At 43.0% G+C, this 17,811-nt stretch overlaps 2 protein-coding genes across 3 annotated transcripts; both read left to right on the top strand.

The window, feature by feature from the left end:
* The first annotated feature begins 6 nt into the window (after window positions 1-6).
* On the top strand, window positions 7-7,819 carry tbc1d2b (TBC1 domain family, member 2B). Its single transcript, XM_049723312.2, has 13 exons — window positions 7-498; window positions 1,460-1,610; window positions 2,125-2,296; window positions 3,132-3,286; window positions 3,373-3,602; window positions 3,682-4,101; window positions 4,183-4,293; window positions 4,401-4,597; window positions 4,760-5,254; window positions 5,764-5,881; window positions 6,001-6,186; window positions 6,273-6,394; window positions 6,550-7,819. The coding sequence occupies exons 1-13, from the start codon at window positions 154-156 to the stop codon at window positions 6,743-6,745; spliced, it is 2,898 nt and encodes a 965-aa protein (XP_049579269.1). The 5' UTR covers window positions 7-153; the 3' UTR covers window positions 6,746-7,819.
* A 78-nt stretch (window positions 7,820-7,897) lies between these two features.
* Window positions 7,898-17,267, top strand: dapk2b (death-associated protein kinase 2b). 2 transcript variants are annotated; one of them, XM_049723317.1, is made up of 12 exons: window positions 7,898-8,019; window positions 8,346-8,478; window positions 11,726-11,947; window positions 12,451-12,589; window positions 13,081-13,210; window positions 13,291-13,339; window positions 13,414-13,440; window positions 13,523-13,675; window positions 13,891-13,936; window positions 16,104-16,193; window positions 16,270-16,350; window positions 16,422-17,267. In XM_049723317.1, exons 2-12 carry the CDS (start codon window positions 8,402-8,404, stop codon window positions 16,503-16,505), a joined length of 1,098 nt encoding a protein of 365 aa, XP_049579274.1. In that variant the 5' UTR covers window positions 7,898-8,019; window positions 8,346-8,401; the 3' UTR covers window positions 16,506-17,267. The 2 variants fall into 2 exon arrangements, with proteins under 2 accessions (XP_049579274.1, XP_049579273.1); XM_049723316.1 differs by lacking the exons at window positions 16,104-16,193; window positions 16,270-16,350; window positions 16,422-17,267 and adding an exon at window positions 14,329-15,967.
* Window positions 17,268-17,811: the final 544 nt, after the last annotated feature.

The raw sequence follows: 17,811 nt of genomic DNA on the forward strand, positions 1-17,811 counted from the left end.
AACAGCACCATCTAGCGGCCAGCCAGTCACGTCCACATTCCCCGAAATACACTACAACTCCCATGATGCTTTGCGACGCAGACGACCAGTCATGCGGGTGGAAACAAGAGTGGGCATCAGCGACGCTGCACGAAGAAGAAACTTCGAAGAAAGATGCACGAAGACGAGGATGGCGGTGAGCCCAGCTCCGGCCCAGCTCCTCGGCTCGAAGCCTCCGCCAAGGCAGCCGACGGAGCCGACGTGGAGTCGGCCAAGGAGCAGACGTCTAAGCTATGCGGTTTCTTGGGCAAACTGTCCGGCAAGGGGCCCTTAAGGGGGTACAAGCCGAGGTGGTTCGTTTACGATCCCAGGAAATGTTATCTGTATTATTTCAAGAGTCCCCAGGACGCTTTGCCCCTTGGACACATTGAAATAGGCGATGCATGCTTCAGCTACGACGTGGAAGCCGAAGAGGGACACTTTCAGATCAGCACGGCCGGGAAGGAGTTTTTACTTAAGGTAACTTTTCAAGCAAGTGTGCCCCAACTTGTTGAGGTGCAAGCCACTCTTTCCCTTTCAGATTTGCACCACTGACACACCCATTTTCACTATTCTGTATCGTCACGTAGTGATTTTAGTAGCTCTGTGATAAAAAATCTACTAGCTATATTTGCCTGATTTAATTCCTTTATTATAATTTTTGAGCCCTTTGGAATGTTTTTAATATCTGCTTAAATCGCTCAACAAATGTAGTGAGTCTGCATGAATTTTGGACAATTCGTCGTTGTAGTTCAGCTAACTTTGTGGAATGTCTGGGGTAAAGAGCTTCTCTAGGTCATGCCACAACATCTCATTTGGGTTGAGGTCAGCAGAATTTAAGAAATTCCAAAGGGTTCACTTCTTCACATACGTTCCTCCTCCCTCTGTAAGATAAATACTGACTGCCTGGGAAGGTTAAAGGTTATGGCAGTTTATCAGTTATCTTCAAGTGTCATGTGATTGCTCTCACATGATCCTGATGACACTTGCTTTTGGACAGATGGTAGAAATGATCAATGCCAACAACAATGCGTGGCTCCAGGCATGGACTGCAGCTTTGTGCTCATTCCCTTGAATAAAAACTGGAATTCAATGAAGGGTTAAAAAGGGAAACAAAACTTGTGATGATGATGATTGTTTTAATCACACACTTTATAAATAAATATGCCCTAGCTTAAAAAAATTAGATTTTGCTATTCTCATCAAATATATTCATAAATATTTCCTGCTTTGATTTAGTCTAAAGATTTGTGGTCATATAAGGAGTTGAAAGGTTTGGGTAACTATGACGCGTTTTTAGGATTTTTGTATGACTTGCCATTATATTTAAGTTAGTTCTAAAAATTTCCCAAGGCAAATTTATTTGGATAACACCTTTCAGCAAGAATAAATGGTGCAGGTGGGCGTCCATCTTGAGAGTGTTTGTCATTACATCTGGCAGGCCCCCAGCAAGCACGTGATGCACTTCTGGCTGCAGCAGCTCCAACAGAAGCGCTGGGAGTTCAGCAACATGCGAGGCTGTGGACAGAGGGACAGCTGGAGCTCTCCCACCTTAGCCCACCCTGTCAGTGGACTTGTTGCCAAAGACAATGGTGTGACAAACTTGATTATTATTATTATTATCTCACCGTCAAATGACATAACTGTCCCAGCATTTGGTTACTATCAACATCTGTCAATTTTAGGAAAAATGGTGTCAAGCTTGCGTTTGATACCTGTGCTTTAAAGGCTTTAAGGAATCATTTTCAGCTTTGAAAGTCCTTGGTGGTCTTTTTTTTCTCTTGTGTTATTTGATGATATGTGTGGGGGGGCAGATAAGAACCACGAGGTCAGTCAAACATTCAATGAAGTCTGCCTCCAACTGCTTTTTGTATGTGATTATTTTTGGACACTACTCATGAAAGCACACAAATTAATTGGCATTTTTTTAATGTTTTTTTGTAAGATAATGTTATGACTTAAGAAAGTCCACAATAAAAACACTGCACCATGAAATTGGTACACATTCTCAATTTCGTGCAGCTTCTGCAAAAAAGAATAATGGTCACAATTGGCCTGTTGAGAATGGGATTAATATAACGCATCTATTTTTCTGGCTGATTGTAGATGCATTCCTGTTTGAGAAGCTCAGCGACAGCATGGAGCAGGTCCGCAATGACTTTGCCATGGAGTCCGAGACGGAAGGCGGCGGAACGGTCGGGAGCCAATCAACCAGAGGGACGTCCGCTTCCACAAATACCCTCAATTTCTCGCTGAAGAACTTTGGTACAGAGCTCAGGTCGGTCCATTTTGTACAGTGTTGCCTCGCTATATTGCATTTCAGCAAATTCCAGCAACCGATTCATCGGTCAATGAATTAAGGATATTTGTAATGAATAAAACACTTCCTTGATGCTTACAACTATAAGCTAATAAATTACAGGAAGAATATTTATCAGTTTCACATCACTTTTTTCTTTAGTATTTATTCGTAAAATCGGTCAAAATTAGCCTTTTTTTTTCCCGCTTCTCTTTGGGTGAGGGTTTTTGAATGTCGTTATATTTTTGTTTTGTTGAAATGTATTAATGCGGAAAAACAGTGTATTTGAGCAGATTTTAAAATTGCTAATATTAGCCAATTAATTAGTCAGTCAATCCCTATTTCGTTATTTAGTTAATAGCTTAGCATATAGGTAAAGAAAGCCACATGAATTCATTTAATAAAAAATAGCTGGGAGAGGTGTTCAAATCCATGTGCAATGTTTTTTAGAAAGTCTGTTTTAAAATATGTGAATGTGTACATGCCTAATCTGGTCACACAGTTTAAATACAACACACGTCCCCGCGAAACAGGCAAAACAAGTTTGCTTTGGGGAGCAAAGACAATGCCCCCTCACCTCTTAGGTGGATTGCAATAGAGGAAATTGTTACACGCGCTTGCTGTTATCGGACACAGGCGTGAATAGTTCCCCTTCTGTGGCAAACATGATTCAACACTAAAATGACTGCAAACTGCCTTGCAACTTGTGTCTGTCATCACACTGCTTAAAAACAAACTCATTCTTCACCATGCATCTAAGAAACGCCTTTTGAGTCAGGCAGAAATCTCTGCTGACTAGTTTGCGTCCCTTCAGGAACTCCATGTCATATCTGCGGCCGGGTCGGGGAGGCGACAGCAGACGGAGCGTCTTTTACACGGGCAACAATAGCAGCGCAGACGAATGGGAGCTGGTGGAAGCTCCTCCCAAAGACTTCCCCGAACACAAACATCACCCAGAAGTTCACAGACGTACGTTCCATTCCCTCACACCTCACTTCTCTTTGCTCTTTTCCAGAAAGTCAACTTTTTTTTTTGAACCAAATCTCGTCTCACAGATTCCTTTGGATCGGCGTTTGACTTTGTGCGCAACTCGTCCAGGCCCAAGAAGCCTTTCCTCCGAGACATGATGGGCCCCGGGAAGTTTGGCCGCAGCGCCGAGAGCTCCCCGGTGGAGTTTAACGGCAAATCTTTGGAGTTGCAACTTCGCCTCCAAAACCAGCAGGAAGAAATGTGTCGAATGCAACAGGAACAAGCCAAGCTCAAGGAGGAGCTGGCCAGTCAGAAGGTAGAGATTGATGAAATCAACCTAACATGGACGTCCTTGACAATGATATGTTCATCAAATAACATCTTCCTTCAACCAGGAGCTGGTGAGACTTTTGCAGCAGACCTTAAGAACATCCCAGAGCGATCGCCAACCAACGCACCGTCCACCTCCAGATCCGTCATCCGCCGACTCCGATCAGACTCACCATCCGGCGCTAAGCCCGGAGGAGGTGGCACGTTTAGAGAGCCAGGTTGAGGAACGAGACGGACAGATCCAGTCCCTGTGTGGCCACATGGAACGTCTGGCCTTGGAGAAGGAGAGCCTCCAGCAAGAGCTGAAGGGTCTGAAAATCAAAGTAGGGGAGATTAATGACCAGCTGGGCATGCTGATGGAGACCATCCAGGCCAAAGACGAAGCCATCATAAAACTGTCGCAGCAGAGCTCTGAGCTGAGCGGGACTCCCAATGACGCTTCGCCGCCTCTTGGGAAAGAACAACAAGAGGTGGACACCCTCAAGGTAACGAAGTCTGCACACTCATCCATTTGACACATTTATTTCTATTTTATATTCCAATGATGTCATGAATTTGACTTTCAGGACAGTCTCCAAGGCTATAAAAGTCAAAACAAGTTCCTAAACAAAGAGATCCTGGAGCTGACAGAGCTACGCAGAAATGCAGAAAGTCGTGAGAAGGCATTGGAAGCAAAGGTATGGCACACATCTGTGGGCCTGTTGCTACACAAAGAAACGGGAAGTCTGAATCATTTTTAGGGGAAGTCCAATATGACGTTTTTTTTTTTTCTTTTTTTGGGTAGTACACAGCACTGGAGGCCAAGCTGTGTCAGGTGGAGAGCAAGTATCTGGTGTTGCTACAAGAAGTGAAGAACCCAGTGTGCTCCTCTTCGGAGCAGAGTCCCGCCCGGGAGGTCATCTCCAGATTGTTGGAGGACGCCCTACAGTTGGAGAGCTCCGAGCAAGAAGAACACCCCGTCTTTAAACCAAACACTGTCAGGTAGCGACTACACCGATAAAATTGAAACAGTCCCACAAAATGGAAGATAGTCAAAATGTCAGATCCATGACACAGAGTGAAATATTTCATCATGTTACTGGCTGGAGTCAAGCCCCGCCCCCGTTTATTAATGCCGCCTGTCCTTTTTGATGTCATTAACAGCGAATACGATGCCTATGGCTTCAAGACCTTACCCGAGGAGGAGGAGGAGGAAGAGCGCCTCGTGGCCAAAGTCAGAGCCTTGGAGCTCAAGTCCCTCTCCATGACAAATCAGGAGGTGTCCGTCGGCGTCAAGTGGGAGAACTATCTGGCCGGAACCATGAACCGGAACTTGGTGCGCTCCCCCGAGCTCAAGTCGTTGATCCGCTGGGGTATTCCCCACGAGCATCGCTCCCACCTGTGGCGCTGGTGCGTCTCCGTCCACGTCAAGAAGTTCCGGGATACCCTGCCAGCTGATTATTATGAGACGTTACTGAACGTGGCCCAAGACAAGCCCAACCCTGCTTTGAAGCAGATCGAATTGGACTTATTGCGGACTTTACCCAACAACAAGCACTACTCTTCTCCCAGCGCCATCGGAATCCAGAAGCTCAGGAACGTTCTGGTGGCTTTCTCTTGGAGGAATCCTGACATCGGCTACTGCCAGGGACTAAACAGGTACTAATTAAATGCTCCTCCGCTAGATGGCAGTAAATACATTTTAATTGGGATTCACTTGCTGAAGACTAACTAAAAAAAATGAGTGCCTTAGCTGAAAGCGGTGAAACGCTTTTCTTGGAAAACGGAATTAAGTCGCCTTTGTGCTGGAAAATGTAAAACATGACTCATCACAATTCCAACAATATAATCAAATTAATGTAGATTTTATAACTAGACTTTTATAACTACTATCAATGAGTAATTGACTTTTATTTACAGCTAAAGTGCGGTCTTGGTACTTTGCGTTTTTTTTTTTCTTCCTATGCAATCCTTGTAACAAAACCTATAGGTGTCCTTATAGATGCCTGAAGAAGCAAAGGAGAAGTCTCACTTTGTCATGTGACACAATTTTTATGTACTTCCCATATTTTCCAGCTGATGAATATTTTTGGCCCTCTAGTCACCAATTGAAAAAAATCACACCATTTTGATCTAACCTGTATTTTTTTTTTTTTTCCCCCCATCAGGCTGGCAGCTATTGCGTTGCTCTACCTGGACCAAGAAGATGCCTTTTGGAGCCTTATAGCCATTGTGGAAGTGTTCATGCCGAGGGATTACTACACCAAGACACTGCTCGGCTCGCAGGTAAACAAACAAGCTTCATTATTTTAATATATATTATATGTAAAGTATATTTTATGAATTCATTTACTGTACTGTAGTTGTGTGCTTCAAAAGTGCATTAACGCTGATTGTGGACGCAGGTGGACCAGCGCGTGTTCAAGGACCTGATGAGCGAGAAGTTGCCGCGTCTCCACGCCCACTTTGAGCAGCACAAGGTGGACTTCTCCCTCATCACCTTCAACTGGTTCCTGGTGGTGTTTGTGGACAGCGTGGTCAGCGATATCCTCTTCAAGATCTGGGACGCCTTCCTCTACGAAGGTCCTAAGGTCAGATGGACCGACAAATTATGGCCAGAGCGTTTGTTCGAGAATCCCACGTGGCCTTTTACTTATTTGCCAATTTTCCTCCACAGATCATCTTTCGCTTTGCTCTTGCTCTCTTCAAATATAAGGAAGAGGAATTTCTGAAGTTGCAGGATTCCACCACCATCTTCAAATATCTCCGATATTTCACTCGCACAATCCTTGATTCTAGGTAAGGAAATGTAAACATGCCTTGCCAGTTTCTTTTAATTCTTTAACAATATTTGATATTAATATTAATGATATTGAATCTACATACATGGTAACTCAAATTTAATCAATCGGTTATTTGAGGCGCCATTTTATTTCCTTCCGCTTCCCTTTCAGGAAGCTCATGAACATCGCTTTTGTGGACATGAACCCGTTCCCGATGAGGCAAATCCAGAACCGGCGTTCCTTCCATTTGGAGAAGGTTCGCTTGGAGCTGACCGAGCTGGAGGCCATCAGGCAGACCTTCCTGCGAGAGAGGGAGACGTCTCAGGACAGGCGCAGCTTCCTCAGCGACGACGACGAGGATAACTAACGTGGCGCCGAACAAAAACAAACAATTTCTATTTAGCTGGACCAATCAACGTGTGGAGCGAAATATCATAATCTATCAGTATTCCTTCCCCTTTTGATGTTTTCCATTGGATGACTTGTCTTCAGCTGGCTGTCCAAATCAGTATTTCTTCCATCTTGGCTGTTAACATTTGACATGTCCATGTGTATCTCAATCAATTATGGAAAATCTAATTTTAGTGCAATTGAAATTGAACTCTTAAAATGAATCGACTTTTCTTTGACATTGAGATGCATCTGTTTATATCAAATGTTGAAAGACATTGTGATTACACGTGCCACTTTGATTAATACCTAATTTCCACTTCAATATAGCATATATTTTAGTCAACTTGAACATTTTACTTTTGCGCCAAAATGTCTTAATTTCACACAACCAAACATTTCCGCTTATTTGAGCTGCTTTTGCTGCTGTAGTTTCATTCCACGTCCTCAAGGTGGCAGTATAGAGTGTCCGTTCTTGGACGCTATTTTATTTGCCAGTTAAATCGTTTACTTGTTTTTCTGTCTTCAGTCGAAAAAGTTGTTTTGTTGTTCAAGTTTTTTACTGGCACATTTTTTTAAGTGATTCCATTCCACTTTCTGGACATTGCTGTTAGCTTTGAAATAAACAATTTTGGGTTTGGTCCTATTACGGTACCAACGTTTTTTCTTTTTTCCTTTTCCTCACTTATTGTTTATAGCTTTTTGTAAAATGCTGTTGGATCCTTTTGCTGTCTTTTATTATTGTGCTGTATAGTAATGTCAAGCTATTGTGCTGTTGCTTTGGTTTAGTCAAAAAAAAAACAGTAAATGGAGAGCAGGACTCCTTAAACAGTTTGCAAGAAAGACGGAATAATGTGCGATATCATTGGCCAATTTATATAGAACAAGCTCAATTCAAATTGGTTTTCTTTGTTGCTTTTTTTTTTTCGCCAGCATTGTATTGCACACTTTCGATTATAGGGCACTTCCACATCACCTATCAGTGTTCGATGAGGTACGTCATAGTTTCTTCTTTTTTTAAATGCATTCATTAATAAAAAACTCAAAATGTCATGTTGGTGTTATTGATAGCACGTCTGTTTCTCATGAGCCCTTTTTCATAAGGGGAGGGAGGGAGGCAGGCATCAGTGGGAGGGGAGGGACTTGAAGTCACACAAAAGTGTGATGCTGCTGCCATGGCGTGACACAAGAGCAGACAACACAAGAGGCTGAGTGAGGACACCGCGGCGCAGCTTCTGCATCTCAAACAAGGTACTTACTCCTAATACGCTTCTGTCCTTTGTTTACAAAGAAAATATTGTCCCAAGTAGTAGCAGAACTCTGCCTAACTTGCCCTGATTATCCCAAAAGCTCCTTTTATTTTTCCTAATCCTGCTACATTCTCAACCCCTGAGCACTGTTACACAAACTATGCTTGGCACAGTTGGCATTTTGTGAACTGGATGTCTGAGATATTTCTTCCAAGATGACGTGAAAATAAGACCGGCTTTCAGATGGAATGCTTCTTGCAGCAAGCTGGGACATGCACCGCCACAGACCAACACTAGTCACTCCTTAGTGTATATGTGTGTGTGCAGGGCAGGAAAGTGGATTTAGTGGCACCCACACTGTGTGGAGGAGATCATCCATATCAATGAGGACACCTGGCATGGCACTTTTCAAGCAGCAGGCTGTGGAGGACTTCTATGACATCGGGGAGGAATTGGGAAGGTGAGTGCAGTCACCCTCTCAAGCCCGTGCGTGCGTGCGATTGTGAAAGCAAAAAAAGTTGTGAAGAAGTGTGCATTAGTCTGCGTGTGAGAGCGTGACCGAATGTGTGTGTGTGTGCATAAGCGGTGGGCCTGTAAAACCTGGGAGTGTTCGAGAGCAGGTCTTAAGGGCAAAACTGTAACAAGTCACGATTTGATGAGCTGTCTCATGTGAATGAGCCCCACCTCAGGGTGGAGGAACCTTGCGCTGAATGAGATTTGGGCAGAGCCACGAGACGAGGGCACTTGGCAGTGTGCAGTCCCATGTGAGGAACCTGCGAGTCCATTTAGCACTGACAGAAATCTTCCCTGCTGACAGATGGACTGGGAGGGAGAGGAAAAGCCTCTCAACGTTGCACCAGTAGTTCAAATATTCCTTTTGACCCGGCGTTTGCTGTCTATTGTCACACCCCGACACACTGGAAAGAAGCTTGGGCGTTTGAATATGCTAATAGTGCTCAAGTTTGTTAGTACGCCACTTGATGCTTTTTGTTTTGCTTTTGTTGGCCCTTCGAGAACAGGTGCATTTGTATCTTTGTGTGGGATCTGGTTTTCGTACAGAAGTACGTCATGTGCGGCTGCAAACGAAAACGTTGCTTTTACTGAGAACTCATTGACACATTGCGAAAACAAATGCAGCTGTGAATTTTATGATATTTCACTCACTGCGTAGTTCCTGACCAAATAAAATAAGGCTGTTGTATGTAAATCGTGGCCAAGAGAAATGTTTTCAGTCTTCAAGAAGTCTTTGCGGAGGTTGTGGCCTGTGAGGCAATGTGAGGTCACTCTGGTTATGTTGAAGTGGGAGTTGGGGGAGTGGACGAGCAAATGGTAAATAGAAAAGGGGATTTACGCAATGCATGAGGGGGTCATCCAAAACACGTAGTCAGTTTCGGAGCTCTTCCTGCTGCATGAGGAATGTGTTTAGCATTGAGGGAACTCCGTGTTGACCTTTTGCTCATTCCTGAGTTCAAGTTGGATAGAGGTCCTCCCTCCCATAATTGTCAGCAGAGTTTCAAAAAGACACGCTTTGGTGACCTCTTACTCAAGCAGAACCATTTAAGTTGTTTGCCCTTTTATTTTTTTCTAAAAAGAACAAAGAATGTTTGACGAAGTCAATTTGAAATGTAGAACCTGTCAAAGCTTGGTGATCATATCACATTGATGATGTCATCAGACACTATTTCCTGAAAAAAAATAGGATTAAAAAAAAAAAATTAGACTAATCCACCCTCAAGTACCTATAATAATAATAATAATTAATATAATATAAATATAATATAATATAATATAATATAATATAATATAATGGTCATCGTCATAAGCCTACCAACTGACTAAAAGCGTCCTCCATGATGTAGTCACACCTTGGAAATGCGCACCCATCTTTCATCATCCACCCATATTTGATTCATCCAGTTAGTGACTCAACTCGCTCAATTATGCATCGGTGTGCTTCGTCGCCGCATGAGCCGCGAGGTTGCTAGGCTGAGAATTGCATGGAACTATCGAGCCGGCGCCACTCGTCTGAGCATTCCTCCGACCTTGGCTGCGGTTAATGACCTTCAGCTGTCGCACGTGGAAAACCTGCGGCGAGACGCCACGTTCTATCCCGGCGGCCCGGCTTAGAGTTAAGACGGCCGGCACGCCCGGCTCGTTGCGGCATCGCGGCGTTTTTGTTCCCCTCCTTTATTTCTGTACAGATAAGAGACCTTCCTCTTTTGCAGTTGTGACGCAGGCACGGCATGACGATTGAGAGATGAGACTTTTTTGCAAGGATAATTCAACAAGTTCATGCATGTTGTTGTCTTCATATAGAATGGGGTCAACTTATCACTCAGGTCTCAAGGGCGGAAAGGTCCCATAAATAGAACGACCAGAGGGAGTATTCCGGAATTCACACACTCTCCTCACACACTTAGAAGAAGAGTTGTTATCATCGACTGGATTCTTCACCCTGTCCTCTTCCTCAGCTCCTCCATCCAACGATGGAATGTTATCTGTCTGTAACTGTATCATGCTTTCAATGGCCTGACAGTGAAAATGTGATGAGTGGAAATCAAATTAAAGGGCAAAGTTTTTCTTAACCGATGTGGAAAATGTCAGTGAGGAAGGCAAAATGGAAATTGATTAAATTGAATTCCACTCTTTTGAATTCCAGTCAGATAGTAACCCCTCCTCCATCTCCTCTATCTTCTTTTGCTTCCCATTTACTTTTGGTGTAATTCCACTGCCGTCCAGTAGAAGGCAGCACACAATTTCATTTAAGTTTGGCAAAAAATAGGATTGGTTTACTGTAAACACAACTGTGTTACACTGGAAATTGATTAAATTGAATTCCACTCTTTTGAATTCCAGCCAGATAGTAACCCCTCCTCCATCTCCTCTATCTTCTTTTGCTTCCCATTTACTTTTGGTGTAATTCCACTGCCATCCAGTAGAAGGCAGCACACAATTTCACTTTAAGTTGATTGGTTTACTGTAAACACAACTGTGTTACACTCCAATAATCATTCAACTGTCTCATGGCTGGTCTACCCCCACATGTGATTAACGTGCTAACTATTACGGATAAAGGGGTGTGTCTGAATTACTGCAAAGCACCGTCACCACACATGCCAAAACAGTGAAGAAGAGGTCATGAGGTTAAAGCGCTTACCGGCAACAAGGTTTTTGCACATTGTTGTTGTTTGGCTGATGTATCTTTGCGCAACTCGTCAGACATTCTTCTTCTATGTAGCAGTGAAGAGATGACAGGTGCAGAGCATGTTATTCTTAGCTCAGCAGATAATGTATGCTAACAGGAAGGATCACCTCTCACAAGCACACTTGGTATCATGGACAAGCTCAACACCTCCAAAGCCAGACCTCGTTATTTACCATTAAGTTGTATGAAAAACAGGGATGGAATGTGAAGGACAAGCTTGATAAGGAACGTCGTGATTCACTAAGAGATCATTCTCGCTGTGTTGTGAAATTTTTAGGATGACAATTCTTTGCTACTTGGCAGGAAATTTGCTCAAGAGGGAGGACAGCAACTTGCGGCTTGACGTGATTGTTCTCAAACAGGAAGTGATGGATCATAGCACAATATTTCACTCACAACTTCCTTCCAGACGTTAGCCTTCCCCATCCGCTATATCCTGTTGACACTTGAGGGTTGAATTCCTCTGGTGTTTACATTCAAACGAATCGTTTTGTTTCTCCAGCGGCCAATTTGCGGTGGTCAAGCGTTGCACGGAGAAGAGCACGGGCCTCACCTTCGCCGCCAAGTTCGTCAAGAAGCGGCAGAGTCGGGCCAGCAGACGCGGCGTGAAGCGCGAGGAGATCGAGAGGGAAGTGGACATCCTGCAGCAGCTGCAGCATCCTAACGTGGTGGCTCTTCACGACGTCTACGAGAACCGCACCGACGTGGTGCTCATCCTTGAGCTGTGAGTCCTAAACATAGCTCCAAATGTATCGATTTCGGACAAACAAGTTTGATTCGCTGGATAAAGCCAACTCAAACTGTACTTTGGCCTTTTCAGTTTGCCCAGTGAGTTTCCGTGTGATTGTTTATTGTTTGCTCTCATTCCTGTACCCGAGCGGTTCTCACAGAATCAATAACGCCGGTTTTGAATAGAGGCCGGGGCGCCTCGCCGGAACGCGGAAGACCCCATTAGAAACCGTGAATGCTCAGTTTAGCATCTGACTGCTTTTGTCGACCACGTGACGTGACGGAGTGCGTCACTAAGCTGGTCGTGTTTTCAATGCCCCTTCGTTGGACTTGTGCCAGTAGCTTTGTATGTGGACCTTCTCATCCATTCTTCTTAATATAACATGGAAAGAAGGGCAGCGTTGTTGCCAAAACAATCCCAGGCATTCTAATTGAGCGCATCTCAGTCCTGAGAACGCTCCGATCATTTCGTTGCATGACTCACTCTGTGTGTTACAGCGTTTCTGGCGGAGAGCTTTTCGACTTCCTGGCTCGTAAGGAGTCGCTTTGTGAAGAGGAGGCCACTCAGTTTATCAAACAGATCCTGGATGGTGTCCAGTACCTCCACTCCAAGAGGATTGCGCATTTTGACCTCAAGGTAGAACATATTCATCACGTCATGTGACTTGAGGGAGGCAAGCATGTGAAATATGCTTGATGTAAGACCTTGTCAGGCTCTCGCAAACCGCACTTCCTTCCTGTTTTCGGAGGCCGACGTCCACGCTCTCAGATAGAAACGCTGCTCGGTTATCAAATTTGTTTCGACCACATTACACGCTGACAGTCATCGTCCTGCTTGTCTGCAGCCACGGCTCGATATGATTTTAGTTTGGTTGTTTTGTTTTGCTAGAAACGGCCGCATTTTAGTATTCTGGGAGGTGAATTCAATTAATTATGTAGGATTGGATTTTTTTTTTCCTATAAGGCCTTGAAATGGCTTCTCATCAATATGTGTTGTTTTCCTTCATGCTTGCACTAAAGGCCCCTTTGAGAAGGTATTTTGTGTTGTCACAAGTTTATGTGTATGATTACCAATATCGGAAAGTAAAGTACTGACAAATCTTCCAATTGTTTTTTGTTGTTCTCCAGCCAGAAAATATAATGCTACTGGACAGGAACGTTCCTCTTCCCCGCATTAAAGTGATCGATTTTGGATTAGCACACAAGATGGAAGCCGGAGCGGAGTTTAAAAATATTTTTGGAACTCCTGAATTTGTTGGTAAGTCTTTTTAGGATTTGGTAATGGTTGCTATAAAAAGAAATCGTCGGCTGATGCGGTGGGTGCTGTTTGTTTTTCAGCTCCGGAGATTGTGAATTATGAGCCTCTGGGCTTGGAGGCCGATATGTGGTGAGTTTTTCAATTTTTTAACATCTTTTTCTTTTTGCAATAACGTGACCTTCTCTTGTCTCACCCTCTCATAGGAGCATTGGAGTCATCACGTATATACTGTAAGTTGAATAAAAAAAATTAAAAGTGTCCAAAGGAGATAATCATCATTTCTCAGTTGGTGTTTATTTTTTATTTTTTTAGTTTGAGCGGCGCTTCACCTTTCCTGGGTGAGACAAAGCAGGAAACGTTAGGGAACATCTCAGCCATGAGCTACCAATTTGACGAGGAGTTCTTCAACAACACGAGTGAGCTGGCCAAGAGCTTCATCAGACAGCTGCTGGTGAAAGACACAAGGTACAACAATGGCCGCCCTCTCTCGACTTTTGCAGAATATTTGCACTTTCAACAAGCAGGCATCTTGTTCTTATTGCCTCACATATGTTTGCCATTGTATCACACCTCCAAGGAATTGAAACTGAACCTGTTTGGTTAAGCTGAACGTGATCCTGAGGGGGTTTGCATCACTTGTGCTTGAAGATATTTACTCAGCTGCGTTTTTTTCCTTTTAGGAAACGAATGAACATTCAAGAGGCGCTCAACCATCCGTGGATTAAGGTACTGCGCGTGTGTTTTTATTGTGTTGTTGCACGTGTTTGTAAAGTAGCATGTTAAGGAAAATGATGGGACCACTTCATTAGGAACACTTGCGCAATATCATGAACCAATGTGAGAGGTGTATCACAAAGAGTGTCTGCTTATTGAGGTGATCAAATATCTCAACCTTCTTCTTCTGACTTGTCTGCATATGGTGAAACAAAAAACAAAAAAACAAACGCATGCTCTTTGTTGCACAAACGTGCGTAACACCCCGGCCGGCAATGCTCAACGGACGTCACACACTAATCCTACGGAATCACCTTCTACTGGGAATCACCACTGCGTGTGTTGTGGATCTCCAACTGAGAGCTAACCTCTGACTCAGTGTTCCTCCATCCTTGTGTCTGAAGTCCTTCGGGCGTACGCCGGAGAGCGCCGCCCCGGATGCTGAGCAGAAAGCCGAGGAGTTGAAGACCAAACGTCTTAAGGAATACACCATCCAGTCCCATTCCAGCATGACCACAAACAACTCGTACGCCAGCTTTGAACGATTTGCCCGCGTGGTGGAGGACATCGGTTTGATGGAGACCGAGGTGACGCAGGTGGCGGAGGCCCACCGTACCTTGCAAGAAGACCTGGAGGCTCTGCTCGACATTTATAACGACAAAGAAGCCTGGTACAAAGAGGAGAACGAAAGCACCAGGAGGCAACTCTCCCGAGTCCGCTACGAGTATCGCAAAGTGGAAGCCACCAGGAGGATGTTGAGGGAAGACCTGTCGGGCGTGGGCGCCAACTTGGAAAGCATCAGCGAGAAGTACCAGGAGAGGGAAAATCAAATGGACGCGCTGAGGCAGGAGCTGAACTCGGAGCTGCAGTGGCTGCAGGAGGTGGTTAGCTCTTTGGATCCGCAGGGAGCACACGATAGCTGTCTGGACATAGCGCTGAAGGAGCTGCTGCATCAGGGGACCCCCAAACCCCTCACAAATTGATAAGAGGAGAGACTTTGGGGTGGGATGACTTTTATAACATGGTTTTGGATACTTGACACATTGGTTGTGGAAGCAACTTAGACTGAAGTCCTTGTAAAGTGAAAATAAATTCTTCTAATGTGACATACTCATTTGGGTTTTCACACCAAATTTGGATGACTGAAACAAAAATTGGCTTCAGAATGGTGACAAATCAAATCGTGAACTTCCCCCAGGACGTCTACAAGGCTTAAAGGGAGGTGCTAGCCATCAGCTAGCTTGTGAGCTAACGGGTCTTTTCCTAGTCAAAAATAATTAAGAATTCACTTTACAGGGTCTTTAAAAATTTCAAATCAGGGAAAAATGATGCTTTTTCTTTGTCTGCCATTGTATTATTTTATATCTGACACTTTGTTTAAGCATTTGTTTTCCCTGTAAAAAATCTGATTAAGGTATTGTCATGTCCTTATGGAACCTAATGGGGCCCATAAACAGGTCTTTCCAGCATAAACATGTCCAAAGTGCAAAGATTTAGTGGAGAACATTGGTTTCATGCTCCCAGTACATTTGATTTTTTTTCGCTCTAAGATGTGTTAAGCAAGCACCATGGATTTTAGGCTGACTCTGATATTATCTGAATTTTGGCAAGTGGAGGCTGTGAATGTTGTGTTATCAATTATTTATGGCTTTGCTGTGTTCCGAATGCCAGAGTGTAAAGCCAATTTTTCTAATGGAATTACACTTTTAATTTATTTCTCATTCCATTTTTTTATTTAGTTTGTAACTTGGCAAGCAATTAAGTTACCTTTGCCATGATGATGATTTGTTGGTTTGCTTCCTTTTTCAAAGATTACTCCTTAATAGAAATATGACTTCTTTTTTATTTATGTATTTATTTATTTATTTTGCACAATATTTATTTCTTGGCTATATTTTGGAAAACTCCAAGCATATAAAAATGCATTTATCAAATCTTACATGCCATACTTCTGTTCTTGACAGTTACAATGTGCACTTTTTTAACTTCTGTGAAAACATTCACCATTTTTAAATTCCTCAATTAAATATTTTTTTGGAATCAGTTTGTGTTCATTGTATATTGTTTGCCCAAATTAACATGACGTTCCATTTTATTTTTACTAATCACACTTTAAAGTATGTGCATGGAATATTGGAGTTTATTTTTTTTCTCATGTTGTCATTACTTTTCTCCGCAGCCTCACAATACCAGACAAGCGATGGTCAAGAGGTTGTCAATAGTCAACTTGGAGAACTTCAAGAGGCAGTACGCCAGACGCAGGTGGAAGGTAAAACTAACCGCACCCAATTATCACGTTACTGAAAATAACAAATTCTTTAATTTCATGCTTCCTTTTTTTACAGCTCTCATTCCGGATCGTTGCTCTGTGCAATCACTTAACTCGGATCATGAAGAAGGGCCACAAATTGCCAGCGGAGGACGGGGTAAGTATCACAATTAAAACAAATTTATTATTAGTACGCGTGTGTTAACTCCTCTGTGTATTTTCTGTCAGAGGGATTGTGAAAGCGACCAGGAAGAAGAAATTGAAATCCTAAAGAGGCGGCCGAGGACCAGAAAGAGAAGCAGCACTTCCTGAAAGAAGATGTGTTCACGTTCCTCTTGTGAGACAGCTGTTACGTTTCCGCCACATCATCTGCTGACATGTTACGTAGCATTTTCAACGACTTTTTTTTTCTTCTTGCTGTAGTAGGATTATTATTGACAGGATCTGATGAGGTCATGTTGCTTCACTGATGTAGCCAGCTTCCGCTAATAACACGTAGTCTTAAAACTCCTTCAGCTGCCGGGTGCTGACAGCGGGGTTCTCTTCTTATTGAGTGGGCCGCATGGAACTTGGTCCAAAATGTGGTTCCATGATCTCTTTATGGAGCCATATTTGTTAACATATATACATACAAGTTCAGAATGGACTTTGAATGCCTCATTATGAGGCAAATAAATCATTAGTCTCTTGTAGGAAGACAATGATAGTTTAAAAATGTCTTTTTGGAATTCGCTAATGATGTTTTAACAATGAAATATATTTTTACAGTATTGTTTTGTAAACGTTGAATATCAAAGTGTTTCAGTAAGTGATGGCGATGATGGTTGTGATTATTAATTGGCTTATGAAAATCGTGTGATATAACAGTGTATAAATAAAGTACATATGTAATATACTTCATACAGTACAAGCTCTTATGAAATCATTTGTTCATGGCAAATTTAATGTATTTATGGTGTAAATATGAACATCAACCAAACGTCTTACTTATTTTAAACAAACGTTTTAATTTACTACTTGTTTACTTTGATGCGCTGTTAGTTGAAACAGTGTTTAATAAACTCCTCAAACTTACTGAAAGTGCATGTGATTTGATTTTTTTTTTCTTTTTCATGACAATATATCAAATATGTGAAAGAGTTCATTGAGCCAAGTGGTCACTTGCTCTCACAAGACTCATGTTGTTTGGGTGCAATCATTCTGAAAGTGATTAGAGCGATCATTGGAGCAGATCTGAATGAATGTCTGGCAGCAACACAAAGTAGGCCACTGCAGCATGCCCAGATGGTGGGCCACATCCAGTTGCTCGGGGACAAAATTCCTTATCACATTTGTACAAGGAATGACACGATGTTCAACTTAAATTTGACATTTAAATCATCACATCGGTCCATCTTTCAAGGGTGAAGCAATGGCGGCCGAGAGGGTGTTTGGCTTTGGTCATTTGTCCACAAGCGGTCATTCTCCCATGCAGACAAAAGAATGCATGGAGAAGCTCTGGACAATGTTGAAGGCAAACAAAAATGAGGTACTGATAACTATATTAGGCCTTTTCTTTGTTTTAATGAATTTAGTTCATTTTAACATGGAAATGACTTTTTATTCTAGCTCGGTTTTA

The sequence above is a fragment of the Syngnathus scovelli genome, chromosome 6 (assembly GCF_024217435.2).
Source record: "Syngnathus scovelli strain Florida chromosome 6, RoL_Ssco_1.2, whole genome shotgun sequence".
In the NCBI taxonomy this organism is placed as follows: Eukaryota; Metazoa; Chordata; class Actinopteri; order Syngnathiformes; family Syngnathidae; genus Syngnathus; species Syngnathus scovelli.

Excerpts from the sequence above, each read along its gene's own strand:
- tbc1d2b (XM_049723312.2), top strand. The coding sequence starts at position 154 with ATGCACGAAGACGAGGATGGCGGTGAGCCCAGCTCCGGCCCAGCTCCT. Across the intron at positions 4,102-4,182 it reads AAGAGGTGGACACCCTCAAG|GACAGTCTCCAAGGCTATAA; the intron begins GTAACGAAGTCT and ends TTTGACTTTCAG. Across the intron at positions 5,255-5,763 it reads TACTGCCAGGGACTAAACAG|GCTGGCAGCTATTGCGTTGC; the intron begins GTACTAATTAAA and ends TCCCCCCATCAG.
- dapk2b (XM_049723316.1), top strand. The coding sequence starts at position 8,402 with ATGAGGACACCTGGCATGGCACTTTTCAAGCAGCAGGCTGTGGAGGAC. Across the intron at positions 11,948-12,450 it reads GTGGTGCTCATCCTTGAGCT|CGTTTCTGGCGGAGAGCTTT; the intron begins GTGAGTCCTAAA and ends TGTGTGTTACAG. Across the intron at positions 13,676-13,890 it reads CTGCTGGTGAAAGACACAAG|GAAACGAATGAACATTCAAG; the intron begins GTACAACAATGG and ends TTTTCCTTTTAG.